At 42.2% G+C, this 20335-nt stretch overlaps 1 protein-coding gene across 3 annotated transcripts in view; it reads left to right on the plus strand.

The window, feature by feature from the left end:
* Nucleotides 1-20335, plus strand: part of LOC311041256 (protein NLRC3-like) — a 132365-nt gene that overhangs the window by 19416 nt on the left and 92614 nt on the right. The window contains exon 10 of one of the 3 annotated variants that reach the window (XM_084086159.1): nt 355-389. The exons of the other annotated variants lie outside the window; for them this stretch is intronic. Within the exon in view, the coding sequence (XP_083942285.1) occupies nt 355-389 (35 nt within the window). The remainder of the gene's footprint in view (nt 1-354; nt 390-20335) is intronic. 3 annotated transcript variants of the gene reach the window in all.

The following is a 20335-nucleotide window of genomic DNA, read 5'->3' on the forward strand; positions in this document are numbered from 1 at the left end:
AGAACCGGTGTGTTCTAGTAGGTTTAGAGGGAATCATACTGTGATGCTGTATAGTATTGTTTAATACTTTACATTCATTATCTATCATTCTTTCTATTATCAAATATTATATTCAGCCCTGATTTTCCGAACCCCACCAAATGCTCCCCTCCCCCACATTCTCTGTACATATGTAGTTTTTGCTACTACTTTTACCGTATGTAATGTACAATGGACCACAATGGAAACAAGCAAGGATGATTGTGTTATCCTTTTCACTATAACTTTTGACTGTACTATATATAACGTTAGCAATCTTGTTAATACAGTTTTCAATCAATATTCAATCAAACTATGTCTCTCCTCCACGCCCAGTGTCGAAAATGGTGGAGCGTCCAGGCTGAAACCAGGTTTAAAGAAGTGTAAGTGTGTCTTCTGTTTCATTCATGAAATCAAAGCTGCACGCATCCAGATATTTACTTAACTGTATACTTTCTTTGTTTATTTGGTTTGGAGAATGAACATTAATGAACGCTAAAACATGATTTATGTATTGCATACACATGATTAAGTGTAAATATGCTGTATTTAATGTAAGCTCATTTCCATCCATAGTCCCAAAACATACAAACAGAACAATAAAAATACATAGGTTATAAAATGCTCAATTACAATCAGACAGAGGCTTGTTAAAAAAAACATTTAAGAAAGCGTAAGTGGACATATGCCTACACACAGGCGAGGTAAAGCGTCTCTGAGTGTCTCTGCGCGTTCGTTCTCAATGATGGACGTCACTGTGAATGATGTCACACACTCTCAAACAACAAGAATGAACTGGCGTTCACGTCTGAACACATCGGCTGCGAAGGCGGCTCCAACGACCTCGGGTGGGTCACTCATAGACTGATCAAGCATGAATACAGGGGCTTTTTTCAGGGACACACATTGATGACACCCGTTAGCTACGTGTTGCACAGACGTGTCCACCATTCCAAATTCATAGAATTAATAACCAAAAAATATGCAATTTATGTAGCAGGCAATACATAAGAATATTAGAATAATAAATCAGAATAATAATCAGAATAAACACAATTCACATATAATAGAAAATGGCTCTAACAGATGGGTGGTTGGATGGTCCAGTTTAATATGGAGGGAAGTAAGTAAAGCCATCCAGAGCAGCCCTGGGCACTACAATGCACTGAGTTGATGCCGCAAGAGGAGTGTGGCGATGGACAACCAGGAGACCATCCCTGGACAACGTGGCAGCATTCAAGTAACGCTTCACATCACGCACATTTGTCAGTTTCTTCGACGGTCGTGTCCCCTGACGGAGATGAGCGCCCGTACGTCTGAGGTCAGAGCACTCAGCCTGTATAGCCACAACACATGTCCCTGAGACGACTGAATAATATAGGGGGAAAAGTGCTTCACTGCTGCTGCTATGGACAAGGCCTCAACCTCACAGGGCAGCCAGGAGGACTGATTTTTGCGCAACTTAGCACTAGAGTACCCTGCAACTTTCACACTGTCCTTACAGGTGATGTACAGCGTAGCTGCCAAACCCAGGTCCCTGACAGCACCAACAGTAACAATCCATAGCTGATCAGCAGGTCGTGGCAATGTAATGGTGTGGGCCGAGGACAAGGCCTTCTGAGAGTTACTGAAAGCACACAGCAACTCGTCTGACCACTGGATCACATCCTTTGAGTCTCTCTCAGCAACCACGTCATCAAGTGGAGCAAGTGTAGTAGCACAGTTTTTGAGTACACAAGCACCTTGTAGGCTCCAATGAACGACCGCATCTCAGTCACAGTTTTTGGGGGAGGGCACGCAGCCAGGGCAGACACACGGTGAGGGGTGGCTCGGATAGTTGCCTTGATGCCACACCCAGCCTAGAATAGAGGTCTGTATGGGTGCTATGGTGGTTTTGGTGGCGGTAAGTTTTAATCCACAAGGCTGTAAAGCTGACAACACCCTCCTCCAGATGGCCAACAGGTTGTCAAGATTGTTTGGGCCACAGTACATGTCGCTATGTGGTCTTGCTCAAGAAGATCCCCGAACACGCTGCACGTCAACTCCTCCAACGTTGTCTCAGACCCCGGCATGCCCATGGCGCTACGCACGTACAGACGAACGCCCTTAATGTCTATCGCTCTTCTGCTGGGTGCCATAATAATAGGTGCTTTCACCCACACACACCTGATGTTTGGCTGGCCTAATAGATATGTTGTTCTTCTCCATGCCAACCAAGATGTTTGAATCAAGGTTCGCCTTCAAAGTAGAGGTTGTGCCCGTCCCTTTGAAAGCATGTTCTTATCTCCCCCAATACCTTCAACGGGGACGAGCCGTCTGCCTGATGGGCCAATTGTGTGGTCTTTGTAACGGTGACGCCCAGTCTTGTGGCACATGATGCCTTCATCATAATTCCTGTTGGGCCACTGTCAATAGTGAGTCTTACAGCTCGATGTCCATGAAGGGTGTCAAGATACGGTGATAACTTGATGACCGCCCGCTGAACAACACTGGCTGCAGTCATCTCTTCACCAGCGAAGTTGTCTGATTCGTCCTCAGACTCACACTGCTCACCCGTAACCTGCCGTGTTTTTGCCATGAACCTTTTGTCCTCAGGAGGCAGAAATGGGCATTTGCTCAAAAAAATGTCATCAGGCCTTCTGGCTTCCTTACACAGAGGCCACACCCTCCTCCTCGGAACATGATTCATTTGTTGTTTTGGCTTGGAAAATCTAGAGCTAGAGAATCTAGAACTAGACCTGGAAAATCCAGACACAGCTGTGCGCATAGCCCTTGCATCCTCTGACGCCCGTAGTTCATTTAACAGGGAATCAAGGGCCTGTGAAATCTCTGGCTTAATGGATGTGAGTGTCCATGAACGTAGCTCTGTGCCATACCGCTGCTTCACAAGTCTGGGTAGGTCATCATGCAGGAGGCAGAGCCATGTAAGCACAATAAAGTTCTCAAGTGATGGTGACAGCTCCTCATTTTCTGTCACAACTTCTGCCATGTGACTGATCCCAGAGTCTTTGTGCAACATATTGTCCTCCACAAACGCCATTATGTGCTGAAATAAGTCTTCTGGTCTCTCATTAGGTTCCAATTTAATAGCAGCAAAGTCAATGAAATGTGCTGCTATGCACTGAAATCCATAATGCTGACGGATAGCCTGCCATATATTGTCAATGGATGTAGAGTTTTTCACTATACTTTGATGTGAAATCACAGGACAATAATTGTCTATTTGTCCAAGCATTAATTCCAGCATGCTTACTTTCTGTTCCTTTGTCGACGCTGCGCGCGGGGGAGGTCCTCCCCGTCGTCATGGAAACCTCTGTGTGGAGACGCTCTAGTCTTCTTCTCCCACGCTGCGCCGTCAACAAGGAACGGGGCGAACTCATGGTCAAGTAACAGTGTGTACAGGAGATTCTGTCGCCAGTTTTCAAACAAGTTCACATTCTCTATCTTGATTAAGCACCATTGTTTCGGTGCTCTTAGTGACGTTGACATATTGCGCGCTGCACGCTCGCAATCCTCTCGCGTTCTGACGGTAGAATAAATCCACAGTGCGACCGTCTCTTCAAAAGACTTTTGATATGAAATCCTTTTTCGGCATGATGCCACCGCGCCAGTTTAGGTAAAGGGATACATTCAAGGAGAGTCACAGACACGAGAGGTTTTGCGGCGCAAACATTTTACTGAAGGAAGTGATGGTACAATAATCCCAGGCACCTGATCTCCAGGTACTTAACACTTGGGGTGCCAGAGGTTTATTAAAAAAATGTACGTTGAGTGCCAGGATTTTTAACCATTTTTTAGGAGCCGAGATACAGGCTTTTGAAGTCATAAGTTAACCAGGAAGTGGATTGGAGTCTAAATCTTCGGAAAATGATATCTCCTGGTGCTGTGAAGGAAAAAAAAAAGAAAAAAAAAAATCATTTTTTTTTTCTTCAAAAAACGTAAATATACGGTTTTGGCACTCAACGGTTGTATTCCCAAAAGTAACCATGACAACATTACCATGACAACAACACGACCACATTAACTCTTTAACACATTGACTGCCAAGGGGTTTTCTAGAAATGGCTTCCCACTGCCAAGGTTTTTGACCATTCTGACTCATTTTTGAGGGCCCACAGAACATTTTGTACTAGGACTATGAAAACATAGAATATCTAAAAAAAAAGCTTAGAATCTCTTCTTTCATCTGAAAGAAAAAGTGAGTTGATACCATGCTCCGTTCTTTAGCTAGAGGAGTTTGAATACAGCTTGGTATGCACCAAAAAGAGGCCTTTTTCTTCAGAAGCTGAGATATGAGCGTTTTAGTAAATGACACACATTTAGAGGCATAACTTGATTTCAAAAGTGTTTCAAAAGTGTTTCAAATTTATTTCGCGCCTTCATTGACATCAGTCATGTAAACAATACTTGTTTATATAAAAAAAAAAAAAAATTGCTTTTGATTGTACATTTATTGCTCTGTTTCGCTCCAAAGTGCTCAATTCAAACAACATTTTTCACTATATATTTTTTTTCTTCATTTTTTTTTCAAATAATAATAAATAATAATAATTCAAAGTTGATGTGCAACATCAATATATTCATCGAGAGCGTCATTTTCCAAACTTTTTGCCCACACAATTCAAAATCTCAATACTACATTCATAGCAGATCTACAAGCTTGCCTTTTTTTCTCTTATGCCATTTATGACATGAAACTCTAGGGAGTACAACAACAAATTGGTGCTATTAGAGCAAAATAAATAAATAAAAGTAAAACATCTGCCTGGCATGAAGCAGTATGAATAGGCAGGTTGAGGTTGATAGGTTGAACAACATAGTAGCAGCTGCTTCACAAAGTGCTTTCAAAGTCATTTCAAACTAAACGTAACTACATCAAATAATAAATACTAATCATTCAAATCAATAAATTGAGTGCAATCAGTGCAAATAAATACATAAACAAAAATAAGTGTTTATTTTAGGATGAGTTGTTGGAGGAAATCTGCACTCAAACCAACCTCTATGCCTCACAGCAGCCGCGCAGTGACAAGAAGTATGGCAGATCAAAGAAGTGGAAAGCGGTGGATCTAAACGAGCTCAAGCGCTTCCTGGGGCTCTTTCTTCTGACAGGAATCAACCAAAAGCCTGAGCTCGAAATGTACTGGTCCACTGATGAGTACATCGAGGCCGCTGTCTTCCGGAAAGTCATGCCAAGGAACAGGTTCCAGGCCATTTTGAGCAACCTCCACTTCGTGGACAACACCATCCCCCGCCCTGTACCAAAAAAGCCCGAAGACGCAGACAAACTCTGGAGAGTCCGCCCAGTGCTGCAGTCCTTGCTGGCCAATTTCCAGGAGATGTACCTGCCGAGCGTGGACATCAGTCTTGATGAGGGAATGCTGTTGTGGCGGGGACGCCACAGTTCAAGGTCTATGCCCCACAGAAGCCGGTCAAGTACGGCATCAGGTCGTACATTTTGTGTGATTCAGCAACAGGCTACCTCCACAACATGCTGCCATACTGTAAGCGGAAGCAGACACTACCTGCCATCATAACACAACTCTTAGGCAGTTTAGCCGGATGTGGATATAGGCTCTATATGGACAACCTGTACAACTCGGTGGGGACGGCCATTATGCTCCTGGACAAGAAAAATACATACGTCTGCGGGACCCTTCGTAAGAAGCGAGGACAGCCACCAGCCATCGCAGATGTTACCCCTGCAAAGCTGCCACTGGGGTCCACCATCTCTCGCCACTCCAGGGACGTGATGGTACTGGCATGGCGAGCCAAGAAAACAAAAATCGTCACGATGATCTCCACCTTGCACCCTGATGGCATGCTGCCCGTGTCCAGGAAGGAGAAACATCACAGGAAGACTGAGCTCGAAATGTCCTGGTCCACTGATGAGTAGCAGCTGAAAGAAGTCCACGGGCTCATCAGACTGCAGAGCAGCAGCGGCGTTCTGAGGACCCGGAGTCCCAGCTGTGAAGGGGATGTCCTGTGAATTATAGAAATAGATCATTACCATAAAATACTTTTTTCTTTCACACACACACACACACACACACACACACACACACACACGATAATAATTCTTACCTGCACGACCAGCTCCACCAACCGCTCCACCAACTGCTCCCTCCTCCACCTCCTCCTCACCACTAGCATGCGACCCTGTGTAACATAACATATACTTTTTTTTAGATATTATGTCCATCTTTAGCAAAGCATTTATCATCCACAGACCACATGCATATATACACTGAATAAATAAATATGAGAGAATACATTTACCATTACCCTGGTTTTAGCATTTTTTCATTCCTGTGCTATAATTGACAATTCACTCACCCCTAATACCACACACACACAGCTCTTTGAGCTTGTAGATCTGCTATTTTTACACAATAAAAAAAAATCAATAGAGCCTAAACATAATCATCTCATAAGATAGATGCATGCATATACACACACACACACACACACACACACACACACACACACACACACACACACACACACACACACACACACACACACACCTGGTCGCGTATTACTTTCCCTGGTCGCATATTACTTTCCCACGATCTGGCACGATCAGGCTGTGGCCCGTCTTGAGTGACTGTATGTGGCTGTATGTGAGCAACGAACCACAGGTTGAGAACCGCAGCCACATACAGTCACTCAAAACGGGCCACAGCCTGTCGTCTATGTTGCCAGATCGTGGGAAAGTAATACGCAACCAGGTCTATGAAAACGAGCCCACAAGAAGCGAATAGCCGAGTATTAGGCCACATGGGCACTTCAAACATATCTAAAAAAAGGTGAAAATAGTCCATCTACAAGATCACAACCACAATTACCATAATTTCCAAGCAGATTTACAGAAAAACAAGTCCAGTGTGGCTTAGCAGACCTAGCCCTGAAACAGATACAAGCGTCATGTGAACCATGGCTTAGCAAACTGGCAACGCGGGCAACGACGATAGTTTACTTTTCTGCATTGAATCAACTAAACGCACGGTCAGATGAAGTAGTAACGAATACAACTCGATCAAATCAACTTGTAACACATAAAACGATAAAGAAAAGTATGCTTACCACTGGAAAAAAGACTGTTGCCCCGACTGAGAGCCGCCGCCGGCCGGTTCCCAAGCCGAGCCCTCGGCTCTTGGATAAACTTTTTGAAAATGCACAGAAAGAGGGCTTCGCGCATGCCCCTTTTGTAGGTTTCCGATCTCAGGACACCTGTTATTTTTCCACCGTGGCTTTGATCTGAGGTCACAATAACCTGGATCCAGATCCGAGTGCGAGCATTGACGTGCACACCCTCCCTTCCCCCATAGAGCGGCTGCTGCTATTCGGTGATTACAGGCAGTCAGAGTGCATGGATGCGCGTGCACATTACCAGCGTGGAATGTGATGTGCACACGCTTCCTTTTGTTGACTGCAGCGCAGCTGAGGGAGAGAGAGAGAGAGAGAGAGCGATCGCTCGGATTCAACTTTAGGTTTGCCTGATCACTGCTTTAGATGATGTTTTGTGTGATCACATGTTCAGATTTTTTTATTTTATTTACAAAACAACAATATTGGCGGCGCGATCAGTCAGTTTATCAAAGGGGTAACATGCTGTGTGTTTGTGTTATGATCTGTGGGAAAGGTTGCTGCTGCGGGTGCACGTTACGAGTGCGAGCATTGACGTGCACACCCTCCCTTCCCCCATAGAGCCAGCTGCTTGCTATTCAGTGATTACAGGCAGTCAGAGTGCATGGATGCGCGTGCACATTACCAGCGTGGAATGTGATGTGCACACGCTTCCACAACGAACCTGCCATGCGGCTTTGTTGATTACTGCAGCCCAGCTGAGGCAGAGAGAGAGAGAGAGTGATTACTGGGATTAAACTTTAGATTTGGGACCCCTGATCACTGCTTTAGATGATGTTTTGTGTGATCACATGTTCAGATTTTTTTTTTTTTTACTTCTACGTCATTTTCATGTAAGAGATTAACCAACAAAGTGCCTGAGGGGTTAATCTAATGTAAACCATTAAAAAGACCTTGGCCCGTAGGAGTACGGGCTTGGCACTTAACGGTTGGATTTAACGGCCCGTAGGACTACGGGCTTGGCAGTCAATGTGTTAACTGCCAGAGTAATAGTGTAATAGTGTCACCCCACTGCCAGCGAAAAAGAGCGATTTTACTGACCTTCTAAAAATCATGGAATATTCTCTGTGACCTCCGTGTTCACGGAGATCGCCTCATTATACGCATGGAGTGCCGCCCTATGAGCTTGTGGATCTGCTATTTTTGAAGAAATCATAAAAATGTGCGTAAATCTTTTGAATAAATATTTTTTTAAATGAACATTTTTAACTCAAATCTTTGATTGTGGGGGATTCTACAAATGTCTTCTAAATCCTAACAGTTAAAAAAGAAAAAGAAAAAAACGTATGTTGTTATAATATCAGTGGTTCTCAAACTGTTTTCATGTCAAGGACCCCCACAATTACATGAATTTGGCCGCGGACCCCCATCTCAAAATATTTTGTTCCAGGGACCCCAAGAAGTAAAGATTTGAGTTACAAATGTTTGCTTTAAAAAAAGATATACATATACATGTATATTCAAAGATTTGCAGACATTTTCACGACTTTAAAAAATAGCACATCGGTGCCGTGCTATGAGCTTGTAGATCTGTTATTTTGAGTAGCCTAAGTATAAAATGTTAAAGTGGTTAATATTATTGTGATGCTATTAACACATTTTGCTGTGGACCCCCTGGAACCCCCCCCCCCAAGGACCCTTGGGGTCCCCGGACCCCACTTTGAGAACCAATGCTCTAAACAACCTTCATAGTTACAGTGATTCATTTAAAGGGCCAGTCCACTGTGGTGGAGGTTTGGGTTGTGTAGTTACCTTGATGTCATGATGGAACTCCAAAGGACAAGAAATGTAAAATAATATCTCCTTTGATTAGAAATTAATAATTCTAAATATGCTCCTCATTGACTTACATCAGGGATGTCAAACTCAAATACACAGGGGGCCTAAATTAAAAAAATGTTATAAGTCAAGGGCCGGACTGGTTCAGGTCCCGGCGTGGGTACCTGATATGCAGTTTATAGATTACCCTGAAACACAGGACACATCATGAGACACAGAAACGTGTTATCTCTTTCACAAGATCCACACTGGATAATGCTGGTTTTATTAAACCCCAAAAACGTATTGCACACACCATACACAGGCTATTAATCAAACACATTTAATCTGTTGCAATATTTTCTTGTCAGTAATTTCAAGTAGCAAAAAACAAGCAAACAGCTACAAAATAAATGTATATAAATACTGTACATAAATACTGTATGTAAGTAAGATAAATGCAAAAAATGAAAGTGAATGCATAAAATGCATTGTTAAAGCTTAATTTGCTGCTCTTTGATTCTCACCAATAACTGCTTTCTAATGTAAAATCAGAAAGTAAATTAAATCAGTTGCATTAATTTCTAATGGCCAGCTGTAACTTTTCCTGAGTCCATTTAACTGACCAAAAAAAATATAAAGGCAAACAGCCCCCAAAAAATATTTCCTTCAAAGAAAAATCATATGTCCTGACAGTCCTGTGCTAACAGATGCAAAAACTAGAAAAAGTGCTCCTCGGAGCACAGGTCTCCGCCAGGTCAGGTAGGCTATTGTGGCCTCCTGGTGGCGCTATAATAGGCCAACGTGAAAAGGGTGCCATTTCTTCTTAGGCCTTGCACGACAATCAGACTGACTGCATTCATGATTTGAGGCATTTTGTTAAAAACATGTGTTTCGCTAAATTAGACCTGTTGGTGGCGCTATAATAGGCCAATGTTAAAAGGGTGGCATTTGTTCCTCAACATAGTGTGAATGTGCATGCAAAGTTTGAGCGCAATTGGACGGTGCGTTCATGATTTGCGGAATTTTGTTCAAAACAAGCCAATAATGCAAACTTTAGATATCAATCTTAGCCAATCAGTATGGAATATAAAAAATCAAACACATCCATCGTGATCACATGACTATAGAGATCATGTGTACCGATTTGCGTGAAATTTGGATAAAATTGGAAGGAGTAGTATAACAAATTTTGTTTTACATAAGTCGGCCTCCTGGTGGCGCTATAAAAGGCAGATATGAAAAATGCAGGGCAAAGGTTTTTCCTTGACCTATAGGGAGTGTGCATACAAAGTTTTACACAGATCGGTGCAATTATAGGTAACAACACGAATCGGCCTGTTATAGCGCCACCATGAGGCTGATTTGAAAATGTTCAAATGGTAGTTCTTCCTCGGCCTAATGGGAATGTGCGTGCAAAATTTCACGGAAATTGCATGCTGTGTTCATGATTTGAGGCATTTTGTTCAAAACGGAGCACTCCTGCAAACTTTGGAAGACATTTTTAGCCAATCAGGATGGAATATTAGAAATCTGAAAGACCCGTTTCGTTTAATGACAATAGAGATACTGTGTACCGATTTGCGGGATTTTGGGAGAAAATCTGTAGGAGTACTGTCAAAAAATGTGTTTTGCACAAATCGGCCTCCTGGTGGCGCTATAACAGGCCCCTGTGAAAAATTTGGGGCAGAGGTTCTGCTGCAGTATCCAGGGAATGTGTGTGCACAGTTTGGCTGCGAGCAAGCCAACGGTGCCGGAGATTAGCTGTACACAGACAGATCGAATGACGGACACACGGACACACGGACGGACAAGGGGTAAAACCCTTTCGGCCTGGCGGAGACAATAAAACTGAATTACAAGCTCAGTCTGCTACTCTGTGATGCTCACTTGTCTGAGCCTGATACTTGGAGTCTCATCTTGTGTACAAGTTCATCAATGTTTGGGGTCAGGCTCTGAGCTGAGGAAATCCTCAGGATTGAGTGAAGGTGTTCATCAGTAAGACGACTCCTATGTGCTGTTTTATTTAGCTTCATCAGAGAGAACAGTTGTTCACACAGGTATGTGCTGCCAAACATAGCTAGCGTCTGAGCAGCTGGGGCATTGTGTCGGGGATGAAACGTGCAAACTCAGCAGCACCCACAGACTCATATTTTGCCTTCAGTGCGTCATTACACTGAAGCTCAATCAGCTCCATTTGTAGGTTTGGTGGTGCGCTTTCCAAGTCAGCTGCAAATGGATTGCTGAACAGTTAAAACCTGCTTTTTTGGGTCTCAAAGTCAGCAAATCGTCGCTTGAAGTCATCACCAAGTATGCTGAGTTTTTCAGCAAACTGTGCACTCAGGAACCCGGCGGTAGAGACCTGCTCTCTCATGGTCTGGCAGCACGGAAAATGACAAAAGTGTTCGTGTCGCATCTGCGTCTCCCAGAGGAGCAGCTTGGTTTTAAAATCCTTCACTGTGGGGTACATGTCGGAGATGACACGCCCCTGCAGCTGCAGGTTCAGTGCATTAAGGTGGCCTGTTATGTCGCAGAGAAACGCCACACAGGAACAGCTTTCCATGAACTGACAGATCTCCTCACGCAGCTCAAAACATCTTTTCAGTACCTTTCCCTGGCTTAGCCATCGCACCTCTGTGTGATAGGGCAGATCACCATACTCTGAATTTAACTCCCCCTAAAACGTCTTGAACTGGCGGTGATTTAATCCTCTGGCTCTAATGAAGTTAACTGCTTTTTTATCGTGCTCATTACATGTTCCATTTTCAAGGCTTTGCCACACAACAACTCCTGGTGTATGATGCAGTGATAAGATGTCAGCTCACCTTTGTCGTTCTCCTCCTGTATTCTCCCGAATCTTTGCCACCGATCCACTGTTGTTACCGCACATAGCAGGCGCTCCGTCGGTTGTCAGTCCCACAAGTTTATCCCCAGGCAGCCCCATGTCATTTACACCATTGGTTCTCAAAGTGGGGTCCGGGGACCCCCAGGGGTACTTGAGGGTGTTCCAGGGGGTACCCAGCAAAATGTGTAAATATAGCATCAGAATAATTATGACTTTTATACTTTGGCTATTCAAAAATAGCAGATATACAAGCTCATAGCGCGGCACCGAGTGCCGCGCTATGAGCTTGTAGATCTGCTATTTTTGAAAAATCGTGAAAATTTGTGCAAATCTTTGAATATCTATTTTTTAAAGCAAACATTTGTAACTCAAATCTTTGCTTCTGGGGGTCCCTGGAACAAAATATATTTAGATGGGGGTCCGCGGCCAAATACATATCATTTTGGGGGTCCTTGACATGAAAAAGTTTGAGAACCACTGATTTACACACCTGGAGACCTCTTCGTACAGATCTTTTCCTGTAGTTGTGCCATGCATATGACGTAATCCCAAAAACTCTTCAGTTACGCACAGGCTAGAGTCCACTCCACGGATGAAAATTGACAGCTGGGCAATGTCAGATATGTACGTGCTCTCGTCCACAGCAAGGGAGTATGCGACAAATTCTTTTCCCTTTCTCACAAGCTGCTGTTTTAGATTGGTGGAAAGCTCTTGTACACGGTCAGCAACGGTGTTTCTGCTCAGGCTCACATTTGAAAACAATTGCCTTTTTTTCCGGGCACACGGCGTCACAAACTTTCATCATGATAAACTCTCCCTCGGTAAAAGGCCGGGCTGATTTTGCGACCTCTTCTGCAACAATAAAACTGGCCTTGACAGCAGACTCACTTTGTGATTTGGCTTTTGTGAACAAAGCCTGCTGGGACTTCTTCTACCTTAATTCTTCTACCTTCTGTAGCCTTTGTTAGGTTATATTCTTACCTCCACACAGAAGAGACACAGGTTTTCCCTTTACATCGGTGAACATGTATTCTGCCTCCCATCTGGCTTGAAAATCCCTGTGCTCAGAGTCCACCTTTCGTTTCGCCATTTTTGCGGAGAGGGCTACCTGTTGACCACAGGCAAATGAATGCGATACGATACGCTGCAATGCCACTGCTGCAGTCACAGTGTGATGAATACTGAAGACGCGGTTTCTGGATACAAATACTCTCGCATTGCATGGCGGGACTGGTAAACAGTCAGTGCGCCCAAAACCCCTTTTATTTTTTAGCAAAACTAAAAAAATAAAAGCCTGGAGATCGAGGCTACCCAAAACCCCACTCGCCCCATTGTTTTGGTTTACTGAGGTTATATTTAGGAGACGGATAAACGCCCGAGGCGAGTGGGAATTTTTTTTTTGCCAAAAAAAAATTCAATACATTTTTTTATTTTGATATGCCGGCGGGCCAGTTATAATTGTAATTCAATATCATCTCGCGGGCCAAATATAATTTCTCACGGGCCTGATTTGGCCCGCGGGCCTTGAGTTTGACATATATGACTTACATTGTACGCTGAAACAGATCTCAAAGTAACTCTTTTAGTACATAAACAAACACAAACAAAGCTGATTCAGACAATATAGAACATCACCAAACCCAGTACTGTTTATTTATTTAATACAAATGTTAACTTCCTGTTGACTTTACTATTTGAAGATCTGGATCCGCGGATCCAGTCCGGGTTTTCTTCCTAATCCAGAGACCCCCCCCCCTTCCATCTGGACATGTTTTGTGTCAGGGACCCCCAGAAATCTTTTTTTTTTTTTCAAAAATGTTCATAAATATCAGATGTAAAAGCTCGCAGCGTGGCACGATGTGACGCACTGTGAGCTTGTAGATCTGATATTTATGAGAACCACTGTTCCAAAACACTAATATCTAAAAGGACACTTTCCTGGTTTTAATGGGTTAACACTGATTTTACTGTGTGTGTGTGTGTGTGTGTGTGTGTGTGTGTGTGTGTGTGTGTGTGTGTGTGTGTGTGTGTGTGTGTGTGTGTGTGTGTGTGTGTGTGTGTGTGTGTGTGTGTGTGTCAGATATAAACCTCATATAGAGAGCTTATAGATCAGCTATTTTCAATAGTTTTGATTAATATGGAGATACAAGGTTTCTGCCTGACAGCAACGATATACTTTGTCTCAGTATGAAAAGTACAAATAACAGATCTACAAGATCACAACACATCACAATGTGACACATTGTGAGCTTGTAGATCTGCTATCTAATGTAATTAGATCTATCTGATTTAAACATTATCTTACTTTCTACAAGCTTTCTACAAGCTCTACAAGCTTTCTACAAGTCGCTATGAGCTTGTAGATCTGCTATTTTTGAATAAATCATGACATTTTCATAAATCTTTGAATATATATATATATATATATTTTTTTTTTAAGGTGAACATTTTAACTACAAATGTCTCTAAATCCTAACAGTTAAAACATTTAAATAAAAGTATGTTATTATAATGTCAGTGGTTCTCAAACTGTTTTCATGTCAAGGACCCCCACAATTATATGGATTTGGCCGCGGACCCCCACCTGAAAATATGTTGTTCCAGGGACCCCCAGAAGCAAAGATTTGAGTTAAAAATGTTAAAACATAAATATTTATACAAATATTTGCAAACATTTTCAAGATTTTTCAAAAATAGCAGATCGGTGCCGCGCTATGAGCTTGTAGATCTGCTGTTTTTGAGTAGCCTAAGTATAAAAGGTTAAAGTGGTTAAAATTGTTGTGATTCTATATTAACACATTTTGCTGGGGACCCCCTGGAACCCCCCCAAGGACCCCTGGGGGTCCCCGGACCCCACTTTGAGAACCATTGCTCTGAACAACCTTCATAGTCACAGTGATTCATTTAAAGGGCCAGTCCACTGTGGTAGAGGTTTGGGTTGTGTAGTTACCTTGATGTCATGATGGAACTCCAAAGGACAAGAAATGTAAAATAATTTCTCCATTGATTAGAAATTAATCATTCTAAATATGCTCCTAATTACATTGTACGCTGAAACAGATCTCAAAGTCACTCTTTTAGCACATAAACAAACACAAACAAAGCTGATTCAGACAATATAGAACATCACCAAACACACTACTGAACATGTTTTATGTCAGGGACCCCCAGATTTTTTTTTTTTTTTTTTCAAAAAGTTTCATACAATTTCAAGTTTTTTCAAAAATGTAAAAAAATAGCAGATGTACAAGCTTGCAGCGTGGCACAAAGTGACGCACTGTGAGCTTGTAGATCTGCTATTTATGAGAACCACTGTTCCAAAACACTTTCCTGGTTTTAATGGGTTAACACTGAGGATTTTTTTTGTCTCGGTATGAAAAGTGCAATTAACAGATCTAAGCTCACAACACATCACAATGTGACACATTGTGAGCCTCTAGATCTGCTATCTAATTCAATTAGATCTATCTAATTGAAGCATTATCTTAAACTTTGGCTATTCAAAAATAGCAGATCTACAAGCTGCTATATTTATAAAATGCTCATAGCGCGGCACTCGCGCTATGAGCATTTGTAACTCAAATCTTTGCTTCTGGGGGATTCTGCAAATGTCTTCTAAATCATGTTTCTAAACGTATGTTGTTATAATATCAGTGGTTCTCAAACTGTTTCCATGTCAAGGACCCCCACAATTATATGGATTTGACCGCGGACCCCCATCTCAAAATATGTTGTTACAGGGACCCCCAGAAGCAAAGATTTGAGTTAAAAATGTTTGCTTTAAATATATATATATTCAAAGATTTGCTTAAATGTTCACGATTTTTCTAAAAGAGCAGATCGGTGCCGCGCTATGAGCTTGTAGATCTGCTATTTTTGAATAGCCTAATTATAAAAGTTGAAAAATGATTGTGATGCTATATTAACACATTTAGCTGGGGACCCATTTAACCCATTAAGACCGAGAACGCATCGCTAATCAAAAATAGCAGATCTACAAGCTCATAGCGCGGCACTATGAGCTTGTAGATCTGCTATTTTTGAAAAATCATGAAAACGTGTGCAAATCTTTGAATATTATAGTTTTATAAAGCGAACATTTGTAAAATATTTTTGAGTATTTCCAATTTTCAGTACTTTTACTTCTACTCCACTACATCTCAGAGGCAGATATTGCACTTTTAACCCACTATTTGTTTCATTTTAAAACTTTAGTTACTTTGTAGATTTTGATTATTATTACAAACCACTTCAGCCCTATATAGATTTCGGCCATTTAAAAATAGCAGATCTACAAGCTCACAATGAGACGCATTGTGAGCTTGTAGATCTGCTATTTTCAAAAGATTTTTATATGTTTTATACATTTAAAAACTGGGTAATGGGACATTCTGCATAATGAGTACTTTCTACTTCTGGTACTTTAAGTACATTTAGAGCACCTTTGTACTTTTACTCAAATATTGTTTTAATTCCGGACTTTCTACATTGCAGTATTGATACTTTTACAGTAAAATATTTGAGTACTTTTTCCACCACTGATCATTGAACAGATAAATCAAAGTTAAAATGACACAGATGTGTTCCTGGTCTTAATGGGTTAAGTTTCTAAATGTTCAGCATTAATAACATGGCCGACACAGTGACTCAGGTGTAAAGTGTTTCATTAGTTGTGATATTTTGTCTTTTGTTTTTCTCACAGATTCCTGTCAGCTTTCACTGGATGAAAACACAGTGAACAACCTCATCCTGTCAGAGGAGAACAGGAAGGTGACTCGTACACGAGACCAACATCATCCTGAACATCCACACAGATTTACCTCTTGGTATCAGGTGTTGAGTAAAGAGAGTCTGCCTGAACGTTGTTACTTTGAAGTAAAATGGAGTGGATGGGGTGTTGGTGTAGCAGTCAGTTATATAGACATCAACAGAAAGGAGAGGGGGATATCACGCTTTGGTAACAATGACAAGTCCTGGATGTTATATTGGTATGATGGTTCAGGCTACAGGTTCAAACACAACAGCATTCAGACTGAACTGTCAGGACCTGATGTCTCCACAGGGGGGGGTCAGAGGGGGGGTGGGGGGGTAATGGGCGTGTACACAGATCACAGAGCAGGTACTGTGTCTTTCTACTGTATTAAAGACAACAAACAGACCCTCCTCTATACAGTAAACACCACCTTCACACAACCTCTATATGCAGGGATAGGGTTTTATGGTTATTATGGTACAGCAGAGGTGTGTGAGATCTGGTAAACGTGTTGAAACACTTACACCCTACAGTATGTATATAGAATATACACTGAGTGGAGTCCCCCAGGGGTCTGTACTCGCCCCTCCCTCCAGTGCAATGCTTGTAGATCTGATATTTTCAGACGGGGGGACGGACGGGGAATGGGGGGGTGGGGGGGGATGAGGTGCGTTGTTAGCTTGTAGATTTATTTTCAGACTGAATCCGAGGGATGCGTTGTGAGCTTGTAGATCTGCTATTTTCAGACAGGAGGAGGTGCATTGTGAGCTTGTAGATCTGCTATTTCCAGACATGGGGGATGCGTTGTGAGCTTGTAGATCTGCTATTTCCAGACATGGGGGATGCGTTGTGAGCTTGTAGATCTGCTATTTCCAGACATGGGGGATGTGTTGTGAGCTTGTAGATCTGCTATTTCCAGACATGGGGGATGCGTTGTGAGCTTGTAGATCTGCTATTTTAAGACAGGGGGATGCATTGTGAGCTTGTAGATCTGCTATTTTATGACAGGGGGATGGATTGTGAGCTTGTAGATCTGCTATTTTCAGACAGGGGGATGCATTGTGAGCTTGTAGATCTGCTATTTTCAGACAGGGGGATGCATTGTGAGCTTGTAGATCTGATATTTTCAGACAGGGGGGGATGCATTGTGAGCTTGTAGATCTGCTATTTTCAGACAGGGGGATGCATTGTGAGCTTGTAGATCTGATATTTTCAGACAGGGGGGATGCATTGTGAGCTTGTAGATCTGCTATTTTCAGACAGGGGGGATGCGTTGTAAGCTTGTAGATCTGATATTTTCAGACAGGGGGGATGCATTGTGTGCTTGTAGATCTGATATTTTCAGACAGGGGGGATGCGTTGTGTGCTTGTAGATCTGCTATTTTCAGACAGGAGGAGATGCGTTGTGAGCTTGTAGATCTGCTATTTTCAGACAGGAGGAGATGCGTTGTGTGCTTGTAGATCTGCTATTTTCAGACAGGGGGGGATGCATTGTGAGCTTGTAGATCTGCTATTTTCATACAGGGGGATGCGTTGTGAGCTTGTAGATCTGCTATTTTCAGACAGGAGGATGTGCATTGTGAGCTTGTAGATCTGCTATTTCCAGACATGGGGGATGCGTTGTGAGCTTGTAGATCTGCTATTTCCAGACATGGGGGATGTGTTGTGAGCTTGTAGATCTGCTATTTCCAGACATGGGGGATGCGTTGTGAGCTTGTAGATCTGCTATTTTAAGACAGGGGGATGCATTGTGAGCTTGTAGATCTGCTATTTTATGACAGGGGGATGGATTGTGAACTTGTAGATCTGCTATTTTCAGACAGGGGGGATGCATTGAGTGCTTGTAGATCTGCTATTTTCAGACAGGGGGGATGCATTGTGAGCTTGTAGATCTGCTATTTTCAGACAGGGGGATGCATTGTGTGCTTGTAGATCTGCTATTTTCAGACAGGGGGGATGCATTGTGAGCTTGTAGATCTGATATTTTCAGACAGGGGGATGCATTGTGAGCTTGTAGATCTGCTATTTTCAGACAGGGGGATGCATTGTGAGCTTGTAGATCTGATATTTTCAGACAGGGGGGATGCATTGTGAGCTTGTAGATCTGCTATTTTCAGACAGGGGGGATGCGTTGTAAGCTTGTAGATCTGATATTTTCAGACAGGGGGGATGCATTGTGTGCTTGTAGATCTGATATTTTCAGACAGGGGGGATGCGTTGTGTGCTTGTAGATCTGCTATTTTCAGACAGGAGGAGATGCGTTGTGTGCTTGTAGATCTGCTATTTTCAGACAGGGGGGATGCATTGTGAGCTTGTAGATCTGCTATTTTCATACAGGGGGATGCGTTGTGAGCTTGTAGATCTGCTATTTTCAGACAGGGGGGATGCATTGTGAGCTTGTAGATCCATTCCACATTAAGTTAGCTCCACCATTGAGAAGTTCAAATCCAAACTAAAGGCTCTGTTGTTGTTTGTTGTTGTTTTGTTTGTATTAATTTTAGTTTTCTGGTTACGTAATAGGCTTTTATTATAGCTTTGTGAATAGATCTCACAGTCTATATGTTGATATTATCTCTTAAAGCACTTTAGGTTTTTAAATGTGCTGCAGTATACAAATAAACTTGACTTGACTTGACAACCTCAATCTGTTTTTATTATTACAAACCTATATATTTATATCAAAAACATGACATGTATTTGACCACGGACCCCCATCTCAACATATGTTGTTCCAGGGACCCCCATCTCAACATATGTTGTTCGAGGGACCCCCAGAAGCAAACATTTGAGTTACAAACACATTTTGCTGGGGACCCCCTGGAACCCCCCCGAGGACCCCTGGGGGTCCCCTGACCCCACGTTTTAACATAATGTGTTAATAAAGCTTCACAATCATTTTAACTCTTTATCCATATTTAATACTTTGGCCATTGAAAAATAGCAGATCTACAAGCTAAATAATCTACAAACTCATAGCGCGGCACCGAGTGCTGCGCTATGAACTTGTAGATTATTTTTTAAAAGGCAAACATTTTGAACTCAAATTTTGCTTCTGGGGGGTCCCTGGAACAACATATTTTCAGGTGGGGGTCTGCTGCCAAATACATATCATTTTGGGGGTCCTTGACTTGAAAAAGTTTGAGAATCACTGATATTATAACAACATACATTTTTTTCAAAAACTGTTAAGATTTAGAAGATTTAGAATGTCAAGGACCCCCACATTTATATGTATTTGGCCACGGACCCCCATCTCAAAATGTTTTGTTCCAGGGACCCCCAGAAGCAAAGATTTGAGTTACTAATGTTCACTTTAAAAACATATATATATTCAAAGATTTGCACACATTTTCATGATTTAAAAAAAAAAGAGCAGATCTACAAGCTCGTAGCGCGGCACTCGGTGCCGCGCTACGAGCTTGTAGATCTGCAGTTTTTGAACAGCCAAAGTATAAGATAAGTCCAGGTGTGCCTCAGAATACTGTGATAATATTAGTTATTAATATCTCTTCAGTTTATCCTCTCAGAGCCTCTAGACTCAGTAAAACACTCTGTACTTGGTGCCTTCTTTTTTTCAACCAAACACATCAGATCTACAAGCTTGTAGATCTGCTATTTGTAGTGGTTGTTCCTCCTAGTGGGGTTCAAGTGGTTAAAGGTGAAGTATAAAGTTATGTTCAATCTGTCCTTTAATGGAAAGTGATTTCCTCTTAAAGTGTATCTTAGAGGGAAAGATTTACATATTCATGAATCGTAATATGACATAAATGTGAACTTCTATAAAGCACTGCTTCTCAAAGTGGGGTCCGGGG

This window comes from Gymnoscopelus microlampas, assembly GCF_963454915.1.
Source record: "Gymnoscopelus microlampas genome assembly, contig: SCAFFOLD_38, whole genome shotgun sequence".
Classification (NCBI taxonomy): Eukaryota; Metazoa; Chordata; class Actinopteri; order Myctophiformes; family Myctophidae; genus Gymnoscopelus; species Gymnoscopelus microlampas.